Source organism: Triticum dicoccoides, chromosome 7B, assembly GCF_002162155.2.
Source record: "Triticum dicoccoides isolate Atlit2015 ecotype Zavitan chromosome 7B, WEW_v2.0, whole genome shotgun sequence".
In the NCBI taxonomy this organism is placed as follows: Eukaryota; Viridiplantae; Streptophyta; class Magnoliopsida; order Poales; family Poaceae; genus Triticum; species Triticum dicoccoides.
This window is the reverse complement of record NC_041393.1, coordinates 693,692,746-693,704,088: the sequence shown is the minus strand read 5'-3', so window position 1 is coordinate 693,704,088 and position 11,343 is coordinate 693,692,746. Positions and strand designations below refer to the sequence as shown.

At 46.4% G+C, this 11,343-nt stretch overlaps 1 protein-coding gene and 1 long non-coding RNA gene across 2 annotated transcripts; both read left to right on the top strand.

The window, feature by feature from the left end:
* The first annotated feature begins 6,232 nt into the window (after positions 1–6,232).
* On the top strand, positions 6,233–7,384 carry LOC119339409 (transcription initiation factor IIE subunit alpha-like). The gene has a single exon (XM_037611485.1). The coding sequence runs from the start codon at positions 6,233–6,235 to the stop codon at positions 7,382–7,384; it is 1,152 nt and encodes a 383-aa protein (XP_037467382.1).
* A 1,032-nt stretch (positions 7,385–8,416) lies between these two features.
* Positions 8,417–10,095, top strand: LOC119336217. The gene is made up of 3 exons (XR_005162289.1): positions 8,417–8,688; positions 9,339–9,398; positions 9,736–10,095. It is a non-coding gene; the product is annotated as an uncharacterized LOC119336217 (long non-coding RNA).
* Positions 10,096–11,343: the final 1,248 nt, after the last annotated feature.

Genomic DNA, 11,343 nt, shown 5'->3' with positions numbered 1-11,343 from the left:
GGAAGGAGTTTGGGTGGCGGCTAGGGTTGCCTCCCGGGCCGCTGGAGAGACCACGAGGGCAGGGGAATCTTTTTCAGCCGTCTCCGGTATTTACAGTCTGTTCCGTCTAATCCGCGCTTTTCTCTATGATGCACATGTTACTTTTTCTCCCCTTTGTGTAAAGAACTAACCATAGTAGTAATGATTTATTCCCAAAAAAATGGAAGAAGAAATAATACTTATGTACTGAGAGCGTTGGTAACCTATGTATATTTGAACAACCTTTTGTTCAAATTTGCGGAAAATATATTTCTAAAATGTAAACAATTACAAAAGGTTCAATGCAGAAAAAAAAAGTTCTAACCAACACAACGAGGTGCTTGATTTTTTTTTATAATCTTTTAGAACTTAGAGATGCGATTTTAGGAACTCCTATATGTTACGTTGTTCCCCTTCGGTACTTTGTGTTTCGGATCCATCAATAATTGGTGGAGCAGCGTCGCCGGTGGGAACCAAAGGAATGCCACTTTAGCTAATTTGCTACCTATCCGACCTTGGATATTTGGAACGAAAGAGACCGTCGTATTTTATATAACTCCATCGGCAGCCATTACTTTGTCTGTGGGTCCGATCAACTCCGAACTCGCCACGCGGGCGCCCCAATGTGGATTTGTAATCTCTCGTTGTTGTACTAATAGCACTTAGTGGCAACTAAACTTTTTTTCCTTGAACTCTTACGTGTATCTCCCTAATCTATTATGCAAAGGCAGGTCATCTGCCGGTTTAGGTTCAAAAAATTCTTACCGAGGAATTTGCTGGTTAAGTGCTGTAGCCTCTTGCAGCTATTTTCACCGCTCCCCAGTTCTCTGCCGAGGCGTCTTACCAGGCATGTCTATCTGCCTCTGTAACTTCCAAGTGATACCTAGTTACCAAAAACAAATGTCTTGGTGTTTTTATTCCTAGCTAAATGATAGCTACATTGGAATTTTCAGTTTAAGTTTCTCGGGTAGCATGAATTTTCATTTTGTATTAAAATGTGAATGTGCTCATGGGAAGGGCCTGGCTGGAGGGTGTTGTGGAGTTTGACCATACAGACGTCAAAAAAGGCTAATGGAATGCTATGTTGTGGCATATGCGAACTAGTATGCTGACTTCCGAAAGATCCTGACACCATACATGTAGTGTGGCTAAATGAATTCAGTTTCTTTAGTGTAGTTTATCTTTGATCTTAATATCAATCCAAGTACGGTGAGCTTCTTGTTGGTCGAGTGAATTTATAATCTCATGATGCTTACTATTTTTCTAAGAAAAAGTACAACAATTCAGTAACGCATCATAAAAGTTGGACACCACCAGCCATCCGATAAGTTATTATCATATTTACTTCTTCCTAGCTCCCATTCAACATGCAAGTAGATATGTAGCTCCCAGTATGCACCGTGTCTTGTAGTGATGAGTCTGCAAGCAACAAAGTGAAAAAGATACATATAGGTCAATTATCTCAAGTGAGTTTGCCACTATTGACATATAGTACTCAAGACAATTCCCTTCAATTTTACTCCGCTAAAGTCATGTTTCGGCGAAATATGGAACATCTATACATTGTAGCATACATGGACATTACTACACATATGTTAGATTTGGGATGCATTAGGAAAATATTTGCATGGTGTTCTTGCAGGTTTTGCACATCATGTTCTCTTGCGGTGTTAGAGCATCTCCAGCCGTTCGGCCCCCCAGGGCGCCGAAAAAGAGCGGCCTGGGGGCGAGCCGGCGCTAGTTCGGCCCCTGGGGTTCGTTTCGCTCCCAATTACACGCCCACGGTCGCCGCGGGTTCGGCGAAGTTCGTCTTATTTTTTTCAAACACGGCGACTTTTGCATGAACTCGGCCATTTTTCGTCCAAATTTATACAAAAACTTAAAACATGCATGAACTAACTTAAAAACGAACTAAAAAGCCTAGCCACTGCCGCCGCCGTCACCGCCGCCGCCGTCTACATGCCGAGAAGCCTGTAGAAGCGGGTGTAGTCGGCACCGTCGTCGTCGTCGCGCGCCTCACCCGCGGCGTCCCTGCTGCACTCCTCGCCCGGGTCGCCGACAACGCTCGACGGCCCGGCCTCCTCGTCGTCGCTGTCGATGACGACAATGCCGCCCTCCTCGGCGCGGCGACGGGCCTCGGCGCGGCTACGGGCCTGGGTCTCCAGGTACGCCCGACGCTGGCGGCGCACCTGCTCGCGAACGTAGTCCTCCCTCGCCCAATTGAGGGAGGACTCGTCGGCGGGGGCCACCATGCCGGCATGCTCCGGCTTCACGGGGGGCATGTCCGGCTCGGGCTTCAGCCGGACCAGGCGGAGGGAGCGCCTCGTCGATGCCGTCGCAGGTGAGGGCTCGTTGATGACAAGGGCGCCGCTCCGCGCGCGACGCCCTAGAGGTGTCTCCTCCGGCTCGGGCTTGACGGGCGTAGGGCCGGCAAGCCGGAGCCCGACGAGGAGGACGACCCCGGCTCCATTCGCCGCGGTATCCAAGAACTACCACGGCGGCGAGAGAAGGAGGGGCGTGCGGGGTACTCCAGCCGCGGCACATTGCCGGTCTCAATGTGGTCGAGGACGGCGTCGAGTGTGCGGCCGGGGACGCCCCACCACTCGCGCCGCCCTTCGGAGCTTAGGCGGCCGCGTGGGATGATGCCGTTGACGGAGGCGATCTGCTCCTCGCGGTGGCGCTCGAAGTACATCGTCCACATCGTTTCGCCGTCGGGCGCGTACCTCGGCTCGTTCCGCTGCTCCTCCCTCAGTGAGGAGCGGATGTGGGGGATCTCCGCCCGCCATGCGGCTCCTTAGGAGACCGGCGGCACCGGGATGCCGCCGGCACTTAGCCTCCACGCCCCCGGTACGCGCATGTCGGGGGGCGCTGGGTACTCGGCCTCATAGAGAAGGCGCACCTCCGGCTCCTGGAGGTGTCGGCGGCCAAAGCCGTTCGCCTCTGCGCCGTCGCCTGGGTATCTCTCGGCCATTTCGCTCGTCGACGGGGAAGGCAATCAGGGGGAGTGCTCGTCGGCGGGAAGAAAGCTTTCGCGGGAGGGAGAGGAGAGGTTGTGGCGCTCACCGGCGGGGAGGGGCGCCCTTTTATAGCCGAAGCGGGGTGGCGGGCGGGGCGGCATGCGGGCGGACGCGTGGCGCATGCGAGCGGACGCGCGTCGGTGGCGTCTTCACTGCGCCGCCCGTGAGGCATCAATGGAGGCTGACCGGCGCGGCAATGCGGCAGCCTTCGCATTGATTCCTACGGGAACCGAGGCGATGAGGTCGACGAAGCGGCCGTCTCGCTGACTCGGCGGGCCCGCGGCTGCTTCGTGCCAAAATGCTCGCCCCGGCGCGTCGCGTTCGGCCTGGGTCCGCCGGCTGATTTCGGCCCAAGCCGGAGAAAAACGGGCTCCTAGGGGGCGTGACTGGGCCATTTTTTCAGCGCCGACGAAATATTTTTGCCTGGGAAGGCCGTTCTGGGGGCGCGGCTGGAGATGCTCTTACTATGTGGTCCTACGATGCATGTGACCGTTTAGAGCTAGCAAGAGTAAGAACAGGCTTCCTTTTTAATGGAAAAGTTTTTCTTACCGGTGCTTGTGAAAGCCCAAAATATTAGCTACTCTCTACTAATACTAGGCCATGGGCGTATTTTTTGTACCTCTAGCATATACGTGTAAATCTTTATCTTTATCTTTACCTAATAATAAAGAGAATTAGGTTTCTGTCGTCCGTCATAAGAATTACCCCGTAGTTGCTAATAGTTACCCCCTTGCCACCTGTAAGTGAAAAAAAAAATGATTCATTTTTTCCCTTCTCAAGTCGCCCCTGGCTTTAGTTTATTAAGGGTGAAAGTACTTTGTATGCCAAAAGCGTTTGCGTAGCACAGTGACATGTGCCTCACGTCTGCAAGCAGGAGTTCTTGGTTCGATCCCTGGTTCTTGCATGTATATTTTTTGTTTTTATCTTTTTTATACTTTACTTTGTTTGGGAGTCAACCTGCAGCTTAGAAAAAGAGAGCCGAGAAAATTAGTTGCAACACGCTAGATATTTGCAACTGCATAAATTGGCATCATTTTGTTAGCCATTTTGATCGATCTCACATTTAACTGATAGCTTCAGTTTAGTTTGTACACAACTGGAAAAAAATATTTTTTATACTTTACTTTGTTTGGGAGTCAACCTGCAGCTTAGAAAAAGAGAGCCGAGAAAATTAGTTGCAACACGCTAGATATTTGCAACTGCATAAATTGGCATCATTTTGTTAGCCATTTTGATCGATCTCACATTTAACTGATAGCTTCAGTTTAGTTTGTACACAACTGGAAAAAAACACAGTGCATGATGAACACAAAAGGTGGTATCATGCATCAGAATCAGAAGAAGATTCACTTAATTTCTCAAGTGAAATCAAAATACTGGCCCTGTAGTTAATCAAACAAGCTTATGCTACAAGAATAATACAAGTCAGCTAGCACCGTTATGGAATTGTGTTTTTAGTACTTATATTCAATGTATATATTGTAATTTACATTCTTTTGCATATTTTGGTTCCAACATTAGCATATTTTTGATCTAGATTATCAGATTAGCACATGTACTCTTAAAAAGGGGTGTTAAGGCAATCATGTAGTGCTGCATATATAACATGGAATTCAAGTTATGACCAAATCACTAGAAACATATAGCAGTCTTTCTTCCGGATGATCGACAGAAAAGTAAAATTAGGAGGAAATACTCAAATCACATAGCAATCACATTTCAACCCTAATAACAGTTCGTCAATTATCATTCATTTGCAGAATTTTTGTTTTGCCACGTTGAGTAAAAATCGAGCACAATTCCATATATGTGTGTGTGTTAATTGATGGTGGTCTGATCTATTTTTATTGACGTGCCATGTTGAGTAAAAATCGAGCACAATTCCATATATGTGTGTGTGTTAATTGATGGTGGTCTGATCTATTTTTATTGACGTTCATATCAGATCCTGGTAAAATATCCTTTGTTTTTATTTCAGTTGTTTTACTAAGATTATTTTCCTAGGAAACTACCATTGCATGTGCAGAAAACATAACATCATAAAATACAACATCTCGTCTTTATCTTGGCGAGTCCGATTATGCATATATTATTTTGAGATTATATGACAAGCAATGGTAGCGTGAATAATTTTATTTGAACCATGATCTTACTTCTTACAGAAGATATATAGATGAAAAATATAATGTACAATACTCCTAAGGCGGATATGATATTAGGCAATGGTATGTACACTTTCATGTCATTGTACACAATAGTAAAAAAAGGCATCAATCCAGATACGACGAGGACGTAAAAACACGTACTCCATCCATCCCAAAATAAGTGTCTCAACCTTAGTACAACTTTGTATTAAATTTAGTATAAAGTTGAGACACTTATTTTGAAACGGAGGAAGTATAATCCTTTCATTTTTTTTCATGCATGTTTTCACACCATGACAATGTTTTACTAGCGTGTTCCGTGTTGCAACGCACGGGCAATTTTCCTAGTACATACAAAGGACGTTAGCCGTCTTCTCCAACGGCACGCCGGTCCACTCCATGCTACACACGATCGCCACATCCTACGACCGGCAGTCACTATCGCCGGCATGTTGCATTCGCCTTCCCGGCGGCGACGTGTAAAGGATGCCACGATGGCAACGGCACCAAGGAATTGCCCCAGGAGGATGGCGAGGCCAACTAAGAACAACAACAGTACTACGTCGCACGTCAACCTCGTGTCACGTAATTAGTCCAACGACTTTGCTCATCTCGCCGGCGGTCGACATTCCATTTTCGACGGCGGCGGCATCTCAAGCTCAGTGACCTTGTGGCTCTCGACACGCCCGGATTTGCTTGCTTCCTATAGTTTTGGACAACTTGAGGTGACGCTGGGGAGATGGCAATACGGTAGCTGTTGGATTATTACGGGGCTGAGACGAAAATAGGGGTTTGTGTTTGACTCGATCGGCCGGCTCTCGTACTGCACGGATTCTTGCACGTACTAGTATTTCGCAAGGGGCTCATGCTTCGGTTACGTCCGGCATCGTGATTATAACTTCAAGGTTTATTTTGAACTTTTTCCTTATATGTAACAGGAGATCCGGTACGCACAGCTAGCATTATATTCCCGGCACGTTTATAAATAATCTCCCACCCCCAGGTGTCACCTAGGATTGATCTACCGCGAGCCTTCCTGCCGCCTCCGCCGAGATGACATCCGTGTCCGCCGGCCCTTTCAACCGGCTCGTTAGCCTAGCGGCGCGCGCTTTCTACGACGACCTCCCCCCGGAGACTTCCGCCTCCGGCCAGACGGCCGTCGTCATCCTCGACGCCCTCACCAGACGGAACGGGCAATGGATCCGAGAGGATGAGCTCGCCGCATCTCTAAGGATGAAGGCCACGCCGATCCGCCGCGTCCTCCGCTACCTCGAGGAAGATAAGATAGTATCGAGGGACCACCAGAAGGAGCCAACGCCAGCCAAAGCAGCCGCCACTGCAGATGGTTGTGCTAAGGAGGCCGACGAGAAAGAGAAGGTGAAGCTGCACCACAAGTCCTACTGGTGCCTAGACTACGCGCAGGCCTGCGACGCTGTCAGGTACCGGATACACCGCATGAGGAAGAAGATCAGGGACGAGCTGACGGCGGACAGCAGAGCCACGATCCAGCAGTACCTATGCCCGGACTGCGGGACAAAATACTCCGCATTGGACGCCCTCAGACTCCTCGCCGATGACTATGAGTGCTTCCGCTGTGAGCACTGCAGCGCCGAATTGGTCGTAGAAAACGCTGCCACGATCGCGACCGACGAATCCACCGGAGATGGTGGTGGTGATGATGGAAACGGTGCACGGAAGCGTAGGCGGATTGAGAAGTTGCATGTCCTGCAACGGAGGATGGAAGAGCAGCTAGAGCCACTTCAGGCGCAGATCCAGAGGGTGCAGGGCCTGGCCGCTCCAGAGTTCACGAGCCTACGGTCATGGCACAAAGCAAATAACATTCTTGCAGCAGCCGCCGCAGTTCCAGGTCGCCTAGCAGAGACAGAGCTTGAAGTTGGCATATTATTGCGTGGTGCTGATCAGTCTAGCACGAGCGGTGGTTCAGAGTCGAAACTGTTTCCTCCATGGATGATGACAAAACGCATAGAATTTACAAAACATACCGGTGGGAAAGCAGAAGCGGATGAAAACGAGGATGATCGAAAGATGATGAACTCAAATGAAGAAGAAGAGAAGAGTGTATTTAAGCAGGAATATGCCAAGGCATTTTATGAAGCCCTTTGGGAACATCAGATGGGCACAAATATCAAACATGAGGATGAAGACGTGGACGAAGAAGCTGGGATTGAGTGGGAAGATGGCTAAAGTGTACTCTCAACATTACGAACAAATTTTCTTCTTCGATGCCACCTACTTTTAAACTCTGTAGTCGAAACATCAAAATATGGTTTTGAACTTTTCAACAATCAAAAAGGAATTTCCGCAATGGTGATGGATTCTTAGTTCTAGAGAAATAGAGATAAAAAATAGCTCTCGTACAGAGAGTGTTCAAAACCTCGGTATATCGGATCTGTTTTTTCAAACTTGTGAATCAAAATTTTAGAATTTGGTTCCTATGTACCTGTATTACTTTGTGGTTTGTTGCTTACTAGGCTAACAAGGAATTTGTTGGTTAATGCTCGAGTCTCTTGCAGCCATTTGCACCGTTCCCAGTTCCTTAGTGATGGCGAGAGAAGTGGATCATCCAAAACGAAATTATATATTATTATCAAAGTTTTAAATAGCGCGCTAAGCCTCTTAGCGACGGACCTCTTCTAAATGCTATAGCGTGCTATAGCGGTGCTATAGCGAGCTATTTAAAATGTTTGTTCATGTGTTTGGACAAAAGACCCTTAGCGCAGGGCCTCTTCTAAACGCTATAGCGTGCTATAACGGAGCTATAGCGGGCTATTTAAAACCATGATTATTATTATGCAAACCGTATGATGGCTTCCTAGGGTATTAGGGTGAAAAGGAAAGGCATGAGAATTCTTCAAAACTACTAACAAGTCCTACGCTATGAAAACTACAAATCATTAATTAAGAACAGAGGACTATGGTTGCTCTCAGCTCTCATATCAGCATTCTTCGGGGGGAAACGCTTTGTATCTATAGACTGATGAAACGCCAGCATCAGACCACTTGGTCGGCGTCGATCTAATTGAGATCCGACGCTCGCGTGTCGTGCCTTTTTTGTAATAAATATAATAAAGCGCAAAAAAAATCGGCAGGGAGCTGATCACCGCAACGCCCGCGCGTAATGTTCGCTCCTAATCCCAAAATCCAATCGGGACGCACCCAACAGAGCTCCTCCACCCGAGCGGATCCCCAGCTCGCTGCCTCGCCCAGTCCCCTTCCCCCCTTCCGCCTTCGCCGCCGTGCTCCTCCTTCTCTCCTCTTCCTCCAGTAGCACAGCTCCACACCCCTGCTCCTCTTTATCTCCTCGTCGTCAAGCAGACCGGCCACTTCATCCTCCACTTCAACGATGCGCCCGGGCCAGATCGCAGGTGCGCCATTCTGACATTAGGGGATCGAGCCCCCCATCCTCAACTGCGATTAGGGCTTTGGCGGGTTGGAAATTGATTGGATCTACTGCCGATGTAGCGCAGGTCCGGCCACCGAAATCCACGGTATTGCACTGCTTCCATCGCCCTTTGGTTTGATGATTTGTTATTTTCATGCTTCATATTAGGATGCCTTATGCTGAGATATCAATCTTTTCATGCTTCCTACCAACGGACCTTCATAAAATAATACTATTACATATGCTTCTTTGGTCTAGAAAGTTTGCTTCCATAGTTCAAACAAGTTTTTGCTGGATTTGGTATGTAGGTGACACAAACATGCACCCCCATGTTGGCAACACTCTTTTAATTAATTTTCATGTTAAAAAAATGAGACCAACCCATGACTAACCCTTGTTGGTTCTTTTATAGAAGAAAACTCCACGAGCACCGCGCACTAGAGCTAAGGCTCGGATGTGGGCGGGCTAGTTGCCAACTCAGGCGCCCAGCCAATTGAGCGACACCCCATTCTCATTAATTTCCATGTTCAGTTTTCTATGCTTCAAATTAAGATGAGTAATATTGAGATAACACATTTTCATGCTTCATACTGATGGGGCTTCCAATTTATATTTCATATGCTCCTTTGGTTTAGATAGAGTGCTTCCATACGGCATGCCCCATATTATAGTACGTATATGTTTCTTTGGTGTAGCTAGTTTGCTTCTGTAGTCAGTTTCTAATTTTTTTAGTGTTTATATTGTTCCCTTTTTCAGCATCATTTCGATCAAAACACAACGCCATGTATGTTGTGACAGGTCAACTCGTCGCTTCGTGTAAGTCATGCTTCCTACATTTGTGTCACATATATTTCCTACAATATTGAATTTACTCTTTTTGTCTCAATTTTATATGCTTCCATTGCCTATCATGTATGTTTTGATCAGTCAAATTGCTGCTCCATGTAAGCTATGGTTTCTACCTCTACACTTGACATATGTTTCAATAGCAATGCTTTTTTTTTTTCATCTCAATTTTCTATGCTTCCACTACCTATGATGTATGTTCTGATAGATCAAATTGTTGCTTCGTGTAAGCCATGCATTTTTTTGTGTGCATCCACTGCCTATTATTTATGTTTTGATATATTCAAACCTTCTGTTTCTTTCTCAGGTAAGCCTCTGTTGTACATATGTTTTGAGCCACATGATGCCAAACATGCATCATTGGTTTCTCAAATGCCTAGCACTGACCTTTGAACATGATGTCGGTGGCGTCAACCGAAGGCAGCAGAAGAAGTGGTAGAGACATGAGCGGAGATACCGACCGAGGCCCTCCCTGAAGACGTGTGTTTGATGACATAGTGTGTGAACTCGAGCTTCCGCAACCATTAAACAGACCCAGATATCTCCATGTTGTGGTTAATAGCTGGCAGCAGCATCCCTGTTGCTTGCTGCGATCACAGTGGCGGCAATTTTCATTCGGTGATACTTTGCCTATGCATTTCCTATTGTGCCGCTGCAACCGAAGACAATTCCCTTGCTTCCGAGCCATCTTAGACATGGACCTAGTAACATTTTTTGTTGTAATATAAATATTTTTTGTTTCTGTAATTGTATTAAGATTTTGTTGCATGGAAGCAAATTCCTTTCTCTTTGATAGCAAATTTCCATTTGATAGGAAACAATGTACAGTTTGCGATTCAGCCAAAACAAATTTAAATGTAGCCGATAGAAGCAAAATTAAGTTGCAGCGGAAGCAAATTTTCTAGTCAACTTCAACAAATTCTTGCCTAGTTGGAAGCAAAATAAACATTACGATGGACAACAAATTCTGTTAGATCGAATAAAAATTTATATTAGATTGAGTAAATTTGATTTTAGTTGAAGCAAATTATTGAGTCGCTGGAAGCATATATGTGACGCAGTTAACTCGACGCAAACATCTTTTTCGGGAATTAGAAACAAACTTAATCATAGTCTCGTTGTGTGGGCTGCAGATTCAGGAAAGTGTGTTCGTAGGAGGAGGAATTAGCGGGTATAATGAAAGAAGCAGCAATTAATAACAAACCAACGCAGGAAATCTCACGTGGGCCTAGCAGATCGGACGATCTCCATGCACCTCATCTAACGGTCTTCTACTAGTCTGATGGATGCAAAACATCTATAGTCTGATGCCTAGTGGTGCCCTCTTCTTCGGGCCATCAAAGAGTAACGGTGCATGGAGATACACCGCCTATAAGCCCATTACCTCCATGCTGATCTTTTCCTAATACCTCCGAAATCTAACATATTTGCGATAGGTTGCATGCATAGTATAATGTGTGTTCTGTATTTCCTAGGAATACTATAACAAAATAATAATTAGGTGGATTGTCTCAAGTACTATCCATGGGGGCTGCTCACTTGAGATAACTTGACTTTCTTTTATAGTTGGGAGCAGTGGCGGTGTCAGCATCCAAACCTTGTGTTGTCAAGCTTTACAAATGAAATATTTTGTACATAAAGGAAACATGAACACAAAAAAATCATACTTTAATTCAAACATATTTGTCCTAGCAACCTTTTTGATCATACATATTTTACGTAGGCATAGATGGAAAACTATGCTGCCGGCTTTGCCGTCAGCATAGGTGTACCACGTGGCAGCTCCTAGTAAAAAAAATCAGATGATATCTATGATGACGCCCGCCGTCAGGGCCGCCGGCATAGATTTGACGGCGTCAGCCCACCGTCTGTCCCCGGGCTCTACAGGACTCCCTCCTTTCCTAGTCCAAGTAGG